Here is a 19,142-nt window from a genome sequence, read left to right as displayed (position 1 = left end):
CCAACATATACTGTGGATTTTTTGTCTGTTTGAACATAGCATACTGCATGCTGGAAGCGTGTATTATATAAATCACATGGATTATAATGCAATACGTAATACTCAATAAGTGATACGCAGCACTCAATGTTCAAATGGACAGAAAATCCACAGTACAGTAACAGATCATACCTCAGTACCAGCATAGAACTGTAACCTTTAATTTACTAAAGCCAATTCTACAGTAAATACTTAATGAGTGCTGAAAATTTCCATACCATGATGATAGCTTACATTACACTAATGTCATAATAAGTTATGAGTTATACATGTATGGATGTCTTAAAACATAGGCAAATTTATAAACCACATGCCTTATTTTGCAGGCCCGGTCACATAAAAAAATATAAAGACACTACTACCTCAAAATCAAATTTAGCAAACATTCACAATCTTTAAAGTTTAATAAATAACATTTGGATAACTGAGACTCCATCACACTACAATTTTCAAATATCACATGTCAATACTAACTTGGAAAACTTCCTCCACAAGTCAATTCTACACTTTTATCACAGTGTTGATGTTCAGTTATATTGTGATTACAGTGTATTAGTTTAGATTCATCTCCATTACATTCCAAATCAGTTAGAAATGCTGAAGAATTATCAAAAACTGATGAATTGTTATCTGATATGGCCGTAGCATAGTTTCCAAAACCCAACTGTTTGCAAGCAACACTGGCATCTGTCATATCCCATCCAGAATGACTGCATACTGTATGCCATCCAGAGCTCTGACCAGATGATATGTAAACTTCAACTCGTCCACTTCTATAGGTGGATCCTCCAACAAGTTGTAGAGTTCCATTAGGTATAGCTTGTACATCTGTTAGAATATACATGCAAAGTAATAATGCATTATACATACAGTGGATATAATAGGAATCTCCCAATACAAAATGGTATATATCCTCCAAACAACTGAAAATAAAATGCACATGAGTCTATTATACTCATAAAATCCTTTTGAGAAGTGCTCATAACAATCACCTCTTATACTTGTAACAAAATTATGCTACCATATTTCACCAACAGTGCCAATTTATTGCTGTGTTAGACCTTTTAAAATAGTCATTTACTCTAGCTAGTTGTAAGTACTTTATTCATTCTTGAATAGAATAACTTAATGTGAGAACTTTGGACTGATTTATTAGAGTATCTCAATCTTTTAACCCAGATTTTCTAACTGTTAAAGCTTATGATTGCTGTACATTCCAGCATAATGCCTGATATTTCCACACACATGCATCCTAATTAAAAATAATCATTCTACTTGATGAAGAATACCTTCACAGAAAAATGTCTCAATACATCAATAAAAATTTACCTACGGAATACCAACATTGGATGCTAAAAATAGTCAAATATGTTTTTAGTTTTCCTGTCTGCCTGCCTGACCACAGTTGCAAGCAAACTGTGTAGTATTATTATTATTATTATTAAGTTTAATATGCAAACCTCCATTAAGGAGTATGACGCATATATCTTATACACAAGCACCATTTTATACCACAACAACAATCATGTGCTTTCTCAGGTTCCGATTAAGATTTGTCCTCTGCACCTTATAGTCTTCTTTCTTGTTTAATCTTACTCGTTCTCTCCTTCATGTGATGAACAGAGAAATTCTTTTTCTGTATTGGTTCTTCCCTTATATACAGGTGTGTACATACATACATAGGTTCCCTTTCAACAGTATACAGCTCTCAGACTTATATACAACTGATAATGTTAAAAATAATACATTATGATTCTCACCTATGATCACAGTGACAGCCAGTATCACCTAAATAGTATAAATAATATTTGATATAAGACTGATTATCTGTGACACAGTAAAAATTAATATTAAAACCCTTTTAAGTGCTACTAATCATAACATCAAAGAACAAAAATAAATTAGACAAACATTTAGAACAGGTCTTGTATTTTCAATGCATTGGTAAAACAATATTGCTGCAATTGGTACAATAGAAATTGTTTTATATTAGTGTTCCATCAGAGTTTGTTTACTAAGAATATAGCATCTCCAATTGATATATAAAACATGGCAGTTAATCATATCATATACACTGTACAGTACAGCACAGTGGTAATGCATAATGGGGATCATAGATGTTTCATCAAAAAGTATTGACAATAATGCTAGCATCACGTGCACTTTTCCTTCATGATGACTTAATAGCATTGGTTATGTACAGTATACACAAGTCAACTACAATATTTTAGTGTATTTCTACTGATTGACTGTTTGTTCTTGCAGAAAAGGATAACCCAATAATGCTAACAAGGTACAGTATTATATTGTAGTATGGTGCGTGGGCAGATCAAAGGCTACCGCCAGTGTTTGTAGCTAAACCAGTTTACAAATAATTGTATCATGACTAAGTACCTCCTTTTGGCCACACAGTCTGGCCACTAATTAGTTCAAAGACTTCAAACAAAACCATACACCAGACCAACACAGGAAGTCACAATGCAAGGCTAATAATGTCAAGGACTGACAAGGAGGTAAATCGCTCTGGAACGAATGAACACATAACACTACACTCGTCTGAATGAATGGGAAGCAGTACAACCACTGGGCTGAGCCCGGTAATCTATCACACGCTCGTTCACCAATAAATTAAGCTGACCAAGACTATTATAGCGCTGCAGGGTCGAACTGTCCCTGGTGATGTTGAGAGAAAGCTATTTGCCTTGCCTGTGCAGCTAGGAGGCCTTGGTGTGTTTGATCCTTCGATTGTTGTGTCACAGCAGCGTTCCTGCTCTGTAGAAGTAAATGCTGGTCTCGTTGGCTTGATTATCTCTCAGGCACATCAACTAGGTGACTGTCTTGATGCACAGGTTCAGTTGCGATCCAAGTTTCACTCTAGGAGCCATCAAGAGCAACTTCAATCTGCCAATCATTTGTTCGATGAACTTCCTCCTAGCATGCGTTCCTCAGTCATGTTGGCTCAGGAGAAGGGTGAATCGAATTGGCTCTCTTGTCTTCCATTGAAGTCGCATAATTTTGTGCTTCATAAAACTGCTTTTCGTGATGTAATTGCGCTTCGCTATCATTGGCTACCATCTGCCTGCCCTACTTCCTGTGCCTGTGGTCACTCTTTTACCATAGAACATGCTCTGTCTTGCCCAAAGGGTGGGTTTCCTTCTCTGAGACATAATGAAGTGCGTGATCTAACTGCCAATTTACTTTCCGAGGTCTGTAACAATGTTGTCACTGAACCCCACCTTCAGCCTCTTTCTGGTGAGACCCTTCAATACAAAACAGCTAATCGTGATGATAACGCAAGGCTTGACATTGCAGCTAATGGTTTTTGGGGAGGACGATTTGAGAGGTCATACTTTGATGTCAGAATTTTTAACCCTAGTGCACCCTCAAATCAACCCCTACACTCTGCATACCGATGTCATGACAAGGAAAAGAGACGTGAATACCAACAACGGGTTCATGAAGTAGAAAATGCCTCATTTACTCCCTTAATTTTTACTACTACTGGTGGAATGGGTGCTGCTGCTACTCAGTTTTATAAGAGATTGGCCAACCTTTTGAATGCAAAGCACAGTCTTTCCTATGGAATAGTGATGGGATGGCTGAGATGTAAATTGAGCTTCTCTTTGTTGAGGTCTGCAATTATGTGCATTCGCGGTGCCAGGTCCAGTTTGCGCTGTCCCATTGCTGAGGCACCGATTGCTGTGCAGGTCGCTGAGGCCCATATGTAAGATAATTTGTTTTTGTTTATTATGTTCTTATGTCATTAATTTGTAAAAAAAAAAAAAAAAAAAAAAAAAAAAAAAAATTATAGCGCTGCACCACTCAGCAATGAATATCAGACACTTCAGCTACACCCGTCTAAATGATGCGGAAGCTGTACAATGGCTGGAGTGATTGGCATTGATGATGGCACCTCGCGTTCGTGTATAACAAACGAGTTACCAATGAATAAACTAGCTAACAATGAATTAACTAACCATCAAGACAGTAATTAGTGAGTAAAATCGTTCCTTGTACACAGCGCTCAGCGTTAGCCAATATTAGTCTTGCATTCTTGCTCCTTCCGTGTTACAATCTGGGCACGCCCCATACCACAAATCAGTTAGAACACACCCATGAGGTTTGTAAACAATCCACCCTCAGGCCGCATACAACTAGTACACATAACACCACAGGTTTAATTCTTCCATTGTTCTAAGTCACTTCAACTCAACTCTTGCATAATGGAATAATGCTGCAGAAGATACAGTGGCTGCTTTATAGACATACATTTATCCTTCATCGTGTCTCACTCCTATTCACTTGCAGCACAGTGGTGTTGATTTACAGACACTACTAGACAATTTACTCATTTAATTTCTGAGGAATTTCTATGATTTTACTATTGAATTGTTTGAACCTCAAAAACTATAGTGTTTAGATCAATTTTGATATAAATTTCTGTTTTACATGAAAGTACATGCATGTAGCATCACCAGTTTCATTGAAATTTTATGGTTTGATCCCAAGCAAATTTGGGTCAAGAATGCTTTGAAAATTGAAATGATATTAAAATCACTATTACAATTCAGTGTGAATTGAGTGAAATTCATAGCCTCATTTAGTGAAATTGTAATAAAATTACTAAATAATGAAACAAGTTGATGTAATGCTACTTCTAAAAACCAAGCACCCATCAGTTAATTCTATCTCATTCTAACCAAATAGGAAATTAATCAATCATGTATGTAATTGTAGTTTATAATCATGCTATTGTTGTTATTAATTCAGCTATAGACAATTAGATTTGCAGATACCGTATTTCATAATTCTTGAATTATTTTGTAATTCGGTAATTACATTGTTATGTACTGCTAAGGAAGCGTAACTATAACAAACCACTTTTAACAGCAAATTACACACAGAAGTATCTTCTCAGGGTATTGGTAAAACCAGGAGGGGAGCGGGAGATTTCTTGGTAAAACTGGGAACCGGGAGCTGGGAGATCACGTTCACAATACTACAAAGGCAACTGTTATTTATGCACTATAGATGGTTTATTGATGCAGAAGAGGACTCACGCAAGTAGTCTCCCCTCCTTCCAAATATGAGATATTATACGAACTAGCTATATATAAGCTCAGGAATTGCAATACTTTTTACAAAATATCGAGATACTCTAATAGAGCAGTCAGCCACTCTTATAGAAATGTCTCATTTTCTGTCTCTCAACTGCTTAATTTATAAATTGAACAGTCTTAGAGCTTACAAAAGTTTACAAAATCATGCTGGGTGGGAATCATGCTCCCAGAATGTCACCCATATCATTGTCTTCCTTTTGTAGCCGTATGCTTCACTCCATGTATGACATTCATTGCTATAAGTTTACCCAGACTCTTTGACCTGCTCCACTTCCACTGATTATATTTACTGAGTTATTGTTGCTCTGGCTGTGTAGACAGTTACTAGATCCAGAGTGCATGCACTTTCACAATTAGCTATATTGTCAGTTTATAAATTCAATAAATATTTGGAGTTTGTACAGCAAGAAATTTTCTTTGACAGTTGACAAAAAAAGTTTCTTAAATTATCAGACTGATTTGATTTATAAATTACCCTCCAACAATAGGCAACTACCATTCTTCCTTGCCAGAGCAGCATACAATACAGACAAAATTAATGAACATACGTAGCTAGCTAACAAGTACAAAACTTAACACATGGAATGGATACAAAACAAATATACATGCGGACACATATGCAACAATTAACTTAAGGTAAATTATAAAGATGATTGAACAAATACAACAGCAAGAACAGACACAACAGAGATTGGTCTGAAGTTGCCAGGATTGTCTAAAGAACCATGCACCTTTATGAACTGGGGTATAGTAATTATGTGAACACTTCCTGTCTGAAGGAACAATTCCACTCTGCAATGAACATTATCAGTATAAGGTAGCCAACGGTGCAGCCTATCTCTTTCAAGAACCTAGACCTGTGCACTTCAACTTGTAGACTGGACCTGTGGACTTCCTAGGATCCAGAGAGTTCAGATGAGACAGGACAAAAGATTTACAAATCTCAGCAAAAAATGAATTTATTAGGCATGTCACATGAAGTAGCAGGTATTGCAAAGTTGTCAGCAGATTGATGATGAAGTGACTGCTACAGTTTGAAAATGTTTATTAAGAGAGTCTGAAGTAAGTGAATCATTCAATGCTACTTTTATGGTATTAATTCTTCCAGTTATGTTATTAACACACGACTACATATAATTAGCTTTTTGTGGAAATTCTTGCTTTGCAACACTGACAACTGAAAGTGATCTATTTTGGCTTGGTGTAGCTACCATGACTTTGAGGACAAATTTCAATTCCTATACCATCTAATAGTCCATAAAATAGATTTCTGACAGTTACATCATGCATCATACATCATGCTTCAAGGTATCAAGTTAATATTTAACACAAGATATAGATAATTATCCATTGCCTTATATTTTAACTACAAAAGAGAAAAATTGACCAATTCAAAAAGGATGCATGCACATAAAAATGAGTAGTGAATACTGTGAACTTCCTGCACTACAAATTGTTAGTAATGCTCAGTGCTCACTATTTGCCATGGTAGCTATTCACTACTCATTTTTACTATTAATTTTGGTTTTCCAAAGTTGGGTCACATTAGTTTATGATGTTGGGTCATATTAATATTTACGATGTCAATTCATCAGGATGGATTTCATAAAGATGTTGCCAGGAAAATACATTAAATACAGTTAGTTACCATCATTAAGTCAGTGGAACAAGCCATAGCATGAGAAGGGCAACAGTAACAATACTAATGGATTGGACTTATAGAATAGTGTTCACATCGGCATGCATCATTTCAGGGACTGTGCATGGGGACAGAACTCAAAATGAGAATTTTTTGTTTTCTAAGAAAAAATTTGATTTAGTAGAATAATTAAGTAGCAAAGCATATGAGATGGAGCAGGTAAAAGAGCCTGGGAAAATTTATTGCAATGAAAGTCACACATGGAGTTTTAAGCATACGGCTACAAAAGGCAGGCAGTGATAAGTGACTTTCTGGGAGCATGATACCCACCCAGTATGATCTTTTCTTTTTTTGAAAGCTCTAAGGCTATACTTTTGGACTTTCACTTTGTTATTGCACAAGCTACTGGCAGCTAAGAGACAGAATACGAGACTGTTCTATTAGAGTGGCTGACTGCTCTATTAGAGTATTTAGGTCTTTGTAAAAAGTATTCCAATTCCTGAGCCTATAGCTAGTTTGTATAATATCTCATGTTTGGAAGGAGGAAGACTACTTGCATGAGTCCTCTTCTGCATCAATAAACCATTTTTAGTGCAAAAATAACAGTTGCTTGTAGTATTGTGCATGTGATCTCCCAGCTCCCAGTTTTGCCAAGAAATCTCCTGCTCCCCTCCTGGTTTTACCAAGACCCTCTTCTCAACTGTTTTATAGTGTGTCTGTCGTGTTTTCTTATGCAAATTGTATAGACAAAGCCTCGAGGCTGCCCTTCATTTTCATTCGTGTAAGTACGGGTAACGTCCCCCTTTCAACTCGAAGGATATTACGCTATCTCTGGTAGCCTAAGAGACCCTTACATTGTTTTAAAGGTGTTTTAAATGTCTACAAAGCCTAAAGGGAAGACCATTCACGAAGTATAGTGATCATACTCGTTTTTCAGACTGCCGAGAAGAAACCACAAAGTTTACCTTTGCGGAAGTGTAATACAGATTTCATTTCGCTTTTACTTCTTACATGCAAGCTGCTTTTACCATTTAATGATTTTGCTCACGTGGGTGCGTACGGACAAACACAGTTAGATAGGTAGGTACACACATACAGTAGGTTGCAAAATAAAGTTAACGTTTCGTAATTGTAATTACGGTGTGATTACTAAATAATTACCATGTTTGTACTGTAATTACGTTTTGACCGTAATCTGTAATTATGCAAAAAAGTAGTTTTTCACCAGCCATATATACAATATACTCATAGTTACCAATAGAGCATAATTCGTAATTACGCTTTGTAATTATGCTACTACAGCGTAATTAAAATTACGAAACGTTAACTTTTTTCTGCAGTCTACTGTACACACCCACACTTTTCCAAAAACAATTTCAGTAAACCAGGCACACCCATAGTCGGCCTTCGGTGGGCGCGCACCTGGCTTAATATTAAAGGGAAATTTAAACACACTGAATGCATATGTACTTGTTTATTTTTATAAGGATTCAGTGACATGTACCGGCCCTGGGTACATATGTACTAGTAGGGATGTGGTGATTATAACAGCATACGCAATTGGAATCAGTGGTGTAGCCAGGCCTCCATGGATGGGTGGGCACACTCACCCACACATTTCACCCCATGCAACTAACTAGCACAAAATGCGAGTCCATCCTTTAGTGGACTCTATATACATTTGGTTTAAAAACTGTTTCAAAAGTGCATAAATGTAACTAGCTAGCTAATAATACACCATACACAGTGGCGTAGCTACACTGGGGCCCACTGGGGCCTGTGTCCCACCGTCAGCTTTCCAGGCCCCACCGTCAGTAAATGTTGCAAGTCACGTGATTCGATGCGTGACGATTTTTCACTATGCTACCATGCAGATTTTTATATGAAAATCATCGCTGCAGATATAATTTCTTGTTATTTCGCTATTACTAACATCAGTGGACAAAGAAAATTAAAATTCCATTAAATGCCCACTATCACGTGATCAAATATGTGAGTTAGAGGGAAGGTGTCAGTAAAATGAGGCTGTACACATCGTGATTATATCAAGTCAAGGTGATAACATACTACTCTATGACAGGTGTTGAGTGAGGTGTTCTTGATAGAAGACATGCAAGAGGTTTAATAAATGAAGTATTCCTTTTAATGCTCACTGCAAAAAGGTGGTGAATAGTGAGCTGATAGTGATTGGAGATTAGACCTATGATGCTAAGGAGATTGTCAAGATGATGAGGTACATGCTACTACGCATTCCTTTTAATGCCCGCAGTGGTTTAGCGGATCTCCAACACTGCAGTGCTGATGTGTGACATGTTGCTAGCCAATTAAAATTTGGATCAAGAGTTAATCCGTGAGAGCTGTGGAAGAAGAAATTAGGTAAAATTGCATGCTGATCGAGCAATAGTGTAGGTTGTAGGGTCAATTAGCTGCAGAAATAGCAGTATATTTAGCTAGCTAGGCACAATCATGCATTTTAATAAGATTTCTATATAAATGTGTAAGAGTCCACAGTGAGATGGACTCGTATGTCGTGTATTTATATTGCAGGGGAGGACTTGATGCGAAGGTGTGCCCCACCTACGCCCTACCGTCACTAAACATCTAGCTACGCCCCTGGCCATACACTGCTGTTCCTGCAGCTTATTTCACTAGTCTAATGCTATTGCATGAATGATTTAGAAGCTAACTTATTACACCTCCTCGTCTCCTTTCACTCATCTATACTTGTACACAACTCTTTGTACTCAGGCCTGACTTCAGATAATCGTATGGCTTAATTCAGCCACCAATTGCAATTTATTACGTCCAACCGACTTAACACCACTTTTCGTCTATCACTTTAGGTCACTTCACCCAAACACCTAAAGAATATCTGTGCTGTTGCTCACAACTCAATGTTCCAGATGTAAAAAAATAGAGTGGATTCCTCCTTCCACTATTCCCGCCTAAAATTTGGATCACGTGATGCTGTGCGTTAAATAGAAACCACCTAAATTATTTGGATCACACGACGTAATCATTGAACTTATACTAATATCAACTGCTGATTTACAAGATAATATCGTGCTACCATGGTATGCACTATAGTATGTTCATGTTGAGCTGAATCCTGAAAAAACAGCTAAAAATTAAAAGTGGATTTTTTTCTCAACAGAGTTAGCATTTCAGCCAACCAGATGATTATTGGTAACAGCAAAAGTGTCAACAACAGACATGTACGGTTTGACTTCATAACAAGTTCGGGAAAGGGCTGTAATGGACACTGTACTTATATGGCTTTCCCATAGGAAATGTATTGTGAAAATTTTGATTGGCCGTAAATATTATCTCAAACATTTAAACAAAAAGATTTTGAAATATTTTTAGCGGGTCAAGCAGTACTACAAATGAGCCAAATTTCAAGATCGTGTGTAATTGCATCCATGAGTTATTAAATGTTTTTGAGGATTCAGCTCAACGTGAACATACTATACTTGTCTCTTGTTCGTAATAACAAAATTGGGCAGGCTCCGATCTCTTATGGAAATTTGGGAGGGCACATGCCCAACCAGGCCCACCCTTGGCTACACCACTGATTGGAATAGTAGGTAGGAGTAGGAATTAAGCGTTATAAAGCAATTAAAGCTTTAAAATCTTCAATTTACACAAGATACAGTAGTCTAATACAGCAGTCAGAAAAACTTTAATAGAATAGTCACTCAATTATACTACTCTAATAGAGCATGCACGTGGAATAATTTTATGTAATACTCAAATAATATAGCAACCAGCTAAAAAGAACAGAAGACCATCTGAGGCTGAAGGACCAAAGAAAAATGGTATGATATGGCAAATTATTGGCCAAGGATGGTTTAAAGAAATATGTTCAATTTCATGAGCACAATATAGCCATATGCCTATATAAGTACAGTAGTACTCCCAAAACCATTTCCCAAAAACCAGCCTCACATTTTTCCTTCATAAACATCTTGGAGGTATCAGTGGTCAAGTCCAAAAATGGTTTCAGAGTGACCCCAAACCCTTCCAACCAGCTTCAATGTAATTCAGTGTTGTGTGTTGTCCATCACATCTTAATAAAAAGGGAAATATAATAGTAATTTTGCAATACACCCTTTAAAAGTTAAACTATAAGCAGATTGTTTCTCGTGCATTTGGGTAGAGGAGGCAACGAGTGTGTTTTGATGCTGATGATAATTGATCTTTTCACTTATGTCACTCTTTGTCCTATTGTCTGAATTTCTGATGATCAATGAATTCAGACAGGTATGGCTTGACAGTTCTTTTATCATTCATCCTCCTCCCCATCAGCAATTGAGAGGGGCTATATCCTCACCATGGTAAAATGGACTTAACCAATAATCTGTCGCAGTTACCAATCGATTAATGGCCTGATCATATGTTTATTGTCCATTTCCTTGCTGATAATGTGGGCTGCTTGTATGAGCAAACTTTAAATTTACTGCTCTTGGTAAATGTCGAAAATTTGCCAAATCCTTTAAAAGTTTATAGTGGTCCATTGTTGCTAACAAATTCAGCTGAAAAAAAAATTAACCACTCTATTGCCAGAACATCCACATCAAGACCCTATATTTCATTGTCATATCTGCACTCAAATATATCTTTACAAGACACAGGCTCTTTGTGATGTTGGGCACAGACAAAACACTGCTGAATGAAATGCTGAAATCTTAAACCAAATATTAGGGACTGGGCTCTTGGTTTGTGTTTCTGATCACCTGAATGACCTGTATATAATCAAGACTAAAGAGTTCACAATATATATACATTATGAACTCTTGATATAATTTAATCAGCATCTTTATTTGTAAAGATGTTGAAATAACAATAATGCAATTTGCTTTGGTGCTTACTTGACAATATCATTCAATGGCTGAAAAGTAGTAACCCCAGCACACATATGCTGTCCAGATAGTCATGTAGAATCCTGTATGCTGGGCACCATTGTAGTCATACCATTACCTCTAATGGTACATACCAACCACTACTCAAATTACAACAACAGTACATCTAACTCGCCTTCCACACAGAGCTGGGACCATTGCTGAAGTTTGTACCTCACAAGGAGTCCAACAGATATGCAACTATTATTTGAACCAGGTAATGATATCTTGCGATCTAAGGGTCTTGCAGCACATAGTAGAATGATCATGGCTCTATTCACTTATTAATTGAGAACCAAGATTGTATAGGTTAGAATGTGTGCAGTGCATGGGTAAACCAATGTGATCTCTTATTCGTCTCCCCTAGCTAGATTCCTCTAAGCTGGTGAGGGAGACAGGTTATTTAATTAAAATTCATTACTTACAAATAACATATGTATAGCTTAATAAGCCTAAATTATTACCTAATTGTGACTATTTCAAACTACTGTTGTATTCTAACCAGTTGGTGCATGCATGTGATATAAAGTGTGTTGATAAGTCATTAGTATTAGCATTGGGTGTACAAATAAGGAGGCTCAAAGAGCCTGTAAAGCCCAATTTTTAGCTTATCAGTGTAATCCTTGCCGAATTATGGAGTTAACCAAGAATACTTCCCACAGCGATACTACATTAAGGGAGGTCTACCAATGCCTACAAAGGCCAATTGAGTTGGAGCAAAAGATTGCTGATTTATGCCAGCATTTACAAATTGCCAGCTAGCTAGCTATGGAATAAAGTATTGATAAATTTGGCCTATAAGTAGTGGAGGCAGTTCACCAATGTGCTAGCTCGCTACATCGCCACAAAGTATTTCTGACATATTCAACTACTGTACTATGTAAAGTAGCTAACACTTCAACTTCTCTAATATTAGCCACATAGCTAGTTACAGCTGCTGTGAGCCTTGCGGACCACAATAACTAGTGGCTTGGAAATCAACTTAACATGCAGCCCCATTTTAACTGTTTATAAAATAGAATTGTGACTGGATCTGGGAAAACCGGTCCTTTCACCCATGTCAGCAGATTCAATTTTCACCAAGAAAGCAGAATTTCAATTGTGGGTTTGATGCCTTCTTCGCTTCTCTCTCTCGGGTTCTCTACCAAACTTGGCTCCTTTTAAGACTAAAATTACTACTTAGAATGCTGCAAGCTGCTGGTAAACACTGGACATCTGGTAAACAACAACTCAAGAAAGAAAGGCCACCTGACCAGACACCAACAAAACGGGCTGACAAAATGAACAAAGGAGATGACACTTGTCATATCTGTGAACAGATAATACTAGAACTGGGCAGTGAGAACGACGGACAGGACGCAGTTTTCTGCAAAGGTACATTGTCAATGCTGGCTCCACAGAACATGTGCTGGTATAACCTCACAGGCTTTCAGTAAGTCAGATAAACCACGTCTTTGTTCATACTTTATGTTGTCAGAGCATAGCAAAGAAATTCTTAAGCTTAAAGAAATATGTAGTAAATAGTTTAACATATGAGATCAAGAAACTAGAAGTGAAAATCCATTCTCACGAAAAACCTATGCTCTCAATGTTGTGCCTCTATTCAGACAACTAAGTCAGAAGCTGCCTCTATACAGACAACTAAGTCAAACTCACAAGTCAACAAGTCTCAAACATCTTTTTCAAATGTCAGTGGTACTGAGAGAAGTTGTAGCCTACAGCATTAAGGAAAGTCCTCAGAATACAAATAGACAAGACCGTATAAAACATGATCTCAACTGCACGCTTGTTTCACTTTCTAAGACTGATCACACTATTGACACTATTTACTCACATGCCATAAAGAATCTTTACCAACTTAGAAAATTTACGCATAATTTCCTTTGATGTTTAGAGGCCTAATGACGGTACTAAATCGAATAGAAACCTGTGGTCTAGCTTGTGGTTGTTTACTACGTTGATCAAACAAAGCCAAATACACAACAGCCTTACTGTTAGCTTACTTACTGGACAAGGCATGCACTTATTTGGGCCGATGCACTGGTGCCACAAGTTGTGGTGCTGACACTATCAACTCAAAGAGTGGATCTTGATACCAACGGCCACAGTTTGCTACTTTCTTTCACTCTTTCTGTACTTGCTTTGCTAAGAGAAAGTTTCTAAACTACTGAGCTACTTAGAACTAGCCAACACAGTATAGCTGAACAGTTTGTGGATCTTCACACTGTAGAATGGTGCTATGCAGGCAGATATCGTAAAGTATATCCTCCTGATAAACCCTCTACCCAACCATCAGCCTCTACTAATGCTGCTGCTCTACCTAAGATTTGCTATTCATCAATGCATAGAGCAAAGAGATTTGCTGACGACTTGACTGTCATCTCTAAAGATGTCAAATCTCATCAGCAAGTTTAATCATTACTTGTCTTGAAGGCAATGGACATATGTTTTGAGTTCCAGCCTCAGAAGTGTATATCTCTGAACTTCAATGGTCACTGCATGATTTCTTCCACAGTGTTCTCAATGTCAGATGGGAATACTATTAATATCTGTAATGTGGACTGCACCAAGTTTCTGGGTCGCACTATCAGCGTTTCTCCCAATATTGCTAAAAAGACTGCTACTGCCAACATGAAACAACAAATCTTGCAGTTCTTGATAATTGTTTATTCAGGGTGAATAATTATAAGATATGGATTTTGAAACCTTTTGTGTCTTCTGTTCTACATTTTCATTTGGCTGTTGAGAGGCTTACTGTGTCATCTCAACACAGTCATCAATATTGAAATTTGTGAAGAGTTGGTTGAACCTCTACCGAAATTGCAATCCTGGAACTGTTTTTTACCCAGAAGTGTTGAATTTCCCTTCATCTGAAGCAGTCAGCTAAACTGTCATATGTTCTGGCTGTTGAGCGGTCACTGATTGTAGAGCTGCGATATTCTGTTCTAGCCAACAGTCCAGATGTCTCTCCCACTGTCCTTAACTCTCTATTTGCTGCTAAGGCTTCAGTTGCCAATGTTCACTCTGCTACATTCAAGAACCATGCACATCATGACTTACATCATACTCATGTCGATTATTGGGAGTCAAAGTTCGAGACATTAATTGTTCAGAATAAAGTTTATTATTATTATTATTATTAGTGCTTTACAGTGACCAGCACTGAAGGTCTAACAGCAACATGTTTAAGACATTGTCACTCTTGTACTTTATGGAAGAGATTAATGTATGACCTCCCTGAGAAACAGCTGTCCTTCTTGCTATGTGCTGGTTGTGATACTCTGCCAACTCCTATGAACTTGGCTAGGTGGAACATCATACTAGTCCTAAATGTGCCTTGTGTCAAGTTACCCAGCCCAGAAAAAACCATATCTTGACTGGATGTCCTGTTGTTCTTGATCAAGGCAGGTATACCTGGAGACATGATTCAGTCCTACAGGTTCTCGTTCATGGAGCACTTACCTGACAGTTTTAAACTTTATGCTGACCTTCCAGGATATCTTGCTAGTGTCTGCCCTCCCAGCACTATTCCAACCAACCTTAATTTCTTCCACCCTTAGCAGACCTGACTTGGTTTTAGTTTCCAATAATTCCATCTGTTTTTTTGAACTACATAGCTAATCCCACCAATACCCAGCAACATCTTTTGACTGCTAGAGCTAGGAAAGAAGACCAGTATAGCTGTTTACAATATGACCTCCAGCTTTCTGGCTTATCTATCAATCTCATTTCCATCAAGATTGGTTGTTTAGGCTATTTTATGCCAGACACAATTGCCCCAAGTAGCCAATGCTTGTAAAGTGGCAAAGAAGACCATAAGATCCCTGTTTGAGTAGGCTGTTCACATTGCTGTCTCCTGCTCTTACAGAATTTTAATTCTAGAGCCTCCCCAGACTGGGATCTATCTGTTTGCCTAATCTGAACTTTTCTGCATGCCATAATTATTACTTTTGCATTGCAATTTCATAGTGTAAGTCTTGCCAGGGCTCCCTGTACTGTCCATCCAGTGCTTGGTACCTGAGTCTAGACCCCTTACTTAAGTTGTATTCTGTCTTAACAAAACTCTCTCTTTTATAGTGTGGCGCTAAAACAATAAATAAACTCGAAGGGTATCTCTTGATGCTACTGAGCAGCCGATTTGCCACTTGTTATTGCTTGCTTTCTGGATTAGACAAGCGTCAATGGCGCTCATTCAGGCATAGTAGTTACTATGGTGTGGCGCTGACACCTGGAAAGGGTAAATCTCGATACTATTACCCACAGTGCCACTTTCTCTCGATCTTTCTTGGCCTTCTTCACTCAGAGAAATTTTCTAAACTACTTAAAATGAGCCAACATCGGTTTCTACGCTATTTAGCACCCCTCTGACAATATGGGCTCGGCTACCCACAATTAATTACTTCAGCCCGTGGTGTCAGTAATTAACTTGTGGGTATCGCTCACCCACATTGTCATCCGGTCGCTAAATCACACAGAAACCTTGTCGGCTCATTCTAACTATAATGTAGTAAATATGATAGCAAAAGCAAACGTCCAAGACCACTTTTTGTAAAATTCCTTTGGTCCAGTGTCATTTTCGATGTTTTGTCAAATAAATCCAAGCTTGACACTACAGTTTACATAAAGTCTGACCTTACACCTGCTGAAAGACAGAGAGGTGCTGCTTCTCAACAAAAGGCAATCACAAATTGAAAAGGGTGAACGTAAAAGTATCAGGATGCGAAACAACAGTCTTTTAAATAATAAATTCCACTGCAGAGTTAGTGAGACTGGTGTGACTTTGGAATTTTACACAGCTCCTGTTTGCAATGGCCATAATTCAGCTGAAAACAAGGAGTCTTCCTCAACAAGTCAACTATCTAACACCTCTATAACATGAGAAATTTTACTTTGTGTGTAGGTATGTAAGTAATACATGTCTTGTCTTGTCAGGCTGCTGGTACAAGTTGCCAGCAGACCCTTGGTGATGCTCCACAATAAAGCTTTAAAATAAATAAATGAACACAAAGCTAGCTACACGAATAAACTATCTAATGCACAATCAAAATCAACTAGACTTGAGTGGTCTGCTTTTGCTGGCTACTTTCCCAAGCACAATGACAATCCGTACATGACACTTCAATGAATTTTGGATTGCATATTAAGTTGATACTTGCTACCATTTGTTGTAAATTTGAAACCTGTAAACACTTTAAATTTGATATCATCGGATAGAGGAGGCTTACACATGTGTAATGGTGGCCGAACAAATTGATACCACCTTCAGAACATAACTTACCTCCATAGGCTGCTGTACATTTTTTTTGATGCGTAATAATATTTTATGGAGAACTTACATGCATGGTTAGTTTTACATACGCTATGATATGTGCACAATCAACACAACCACCAGTTTGGAGAAGCCTGCAGCAAGAATCCACTAGGCCACATTACCACCTTGCTCTGTTTCTGTATTGAGGCAATGGCTGATACAGATTAGATCAAATGTCTTATCTTTGAAAGCATTGCACAAGGTCCAAGCAAAGCTTGGAGCAATTCTGCTATTAAAAGATTTGTCAGAAACAAAATAAGGCTAGGCAAACTTGATTAGTTGTTTCTCATTCCCATCCTCATCCCTTTTTTCCAACCGCATCTATTAATTGTTGTTATCAATCACATGCACATGTATTTGATGCTAAGAAGGCTGGCTATTACTTTACAGCACAGCAAATGTCACTTGCACCTCAGAAACAGTGGTAAAATATACGTATATTACAGTACAGTCCATTTATAACTTCACACACGCATGACATTTTTGACGTGGTGCCATGCAACTTTCCCATGGCAAAAGCAAAAATTACTCGTGGGACTAGTCATTGCCATGCCATGGTACAAGTTGAAAAAGGGATTGCCACGCCATACAATGCAACGTGTGGAGTCCTCTGATTACCACGCTTGGAACTATTACCACGCATGGCTAATATTAGCCAATTCCCTTCTTAAGTTTCGTCTTTCTACTACTATTTAATAAAATTTGTAAGCATTTGGAAAGTTCATAGCAGCAGTACTGAATTGACGCAATTGATCTATTGCAAATGGGCGTGTCTGCTATACTGTAATCATGCATAGGCACACAACAACTAATGGCTAAAAAGACGTTTTTCATGTATTATCTTTATAAGGTGTTCTAAGGCTACAACTACGGGAGCAAGCTAAACTTCAATGGTTCAAAAGTGGGCATGGCACACAAATATCGATCGCAAAGAGGCAAACATCGATACTTGTATAATTCGAAATTAACTTAACCTTCAATCCACTAAACATTCGAAGCTTCATCCCAGCCCTATAGTACAGCACTGTTCATGTAACTACTATAGAGTTTGCAGTTTACACACACACGTGGTTGACAGTCATGCGTGGTGTAAGGAGAACTCGTGGCAGCCAGTGAGGGCTATGTGACGCAGCAAACTTGGAGTGGGCCACGCAACAATGTTTTGTGGCAAGTACCATGATGCTGTGTGGCACCACGCGGAAAATTCCACCAGTGTGTGAAGTTATAAATGGACTGTACTGTAGTTCTTAAAAGGCTTTAGCTAACCTTAAGTAACTGCAGACAGCTTGGCCTTCCACCCACATAAACATCCAAATTTTTGTGGATAAGAAACAAGTAATCAAGTTTGCCTGGCCTAACCAGCTAAACAGAATGCTTTCAGACTCTGTTGGGCCACAACACTCAATAGAGTGAAGCATTTCCCATAACAATGCCAGGTAGCTATGCGGACGCCTACTCTTAACTAGTGGTGTCTGGAAACTCCAGTCGCATAAATTTTTGGATTTTTTTTTCAAATTGCAAACTTAGTCCACTCTTTCTTTTAGCACCCTACCCATTCTCTACTACTCACAACTTAAGCCTAGTTCATTGGCTACAAGTTGTCACCAAGAATGTTAAATCCATTATTCTCCCTAGGAAGAAATGAGCTAATTTCTAATGCATGTGTAAACTTTGTCCGGAAACGCCCTTATACCTTGCCAGCTACATACAGATACTTACCAGCAATTCTCGTCCAGTTCTGATGACGGTACTACTGTTAAAAAGCCTCATACGCATCATCTCCGCATCCGGGCGTAGATAGCACTGCAGTGGTTATTTACTGGCGAAACCTTAGCTGGCCGTCCGTTAAATACCCAAGTTTGTGAGTTATGACTTTGACACATACTTGACATCCTTGACCCCATCTTAGCTACAGCCAGCAATCCAGTACACGGTATTTTCCGAGAAAAAAATCACTGTATGCTCTCCAATAGATCAATAGCTAGCTATACCACGAGCTATACTGAGCTTGTGACTGCTCCTGACCATTGTCGGTGAGGTGTATTCTACGGAACGGAATGATGAGCTAAACTACGGAACGGAATGCCTTCTCAAACTTACCATTGCTGAAACTGCCCTCACAAGTTATTGGC

General features: G+C 38.1%; 1 protein-coding gene across 1 annotated transcript in view; it reads right to left on the bottom strand.

Annotated features, from left to right (window-relative positions):
• The window catches only part of LOC136263706 (uncharacterized), a 107,060-nt gene extending 88,216 nt beyond the window's left edge, over positions 1–18,844 (bottom strand). Inside the window, exons 1-3 of the mRNA XM_066058368.1 lie at positions 18,730–18,844; positions 1,800–1,827; positions 514–867 (exon numbers count right to left, since the gene is read on the bottom strand). Of these exons, the coding sequence (XP_065914440.1) occupies positions 514–867; positions 1,800–1,827; positions 18,730–18,789 (442 nt within the window). The 5' untranslated portion in view covers positions 18,790–18,844. The remainder of the gene's footprint in view (positions 1–513; positions 868–1,799; positions 1,828–18,729) is intronic.
• Between the last annotated feature and the right edge of the window lie 298 nt (positions 18,845–19,142).

The sequence above is a fragment of the Dysidea avara genome, chromosome 1, assembly GCF_963678975.1.
Source record: "Dysidea avara chromosome 1, odDysAvar1.4, whole genome shotgun sequence".
In the NCBI taxonomy this organism is placed as follows: Eukaryota; Metazoa; Porifera; class Demospongiae; order Dictyoceratida; family Dysideidae; genus Dysidea; species Dysidea avara.
This window is presented reverse-complemented; position numbering and strand designations above follow the sequence as displayed.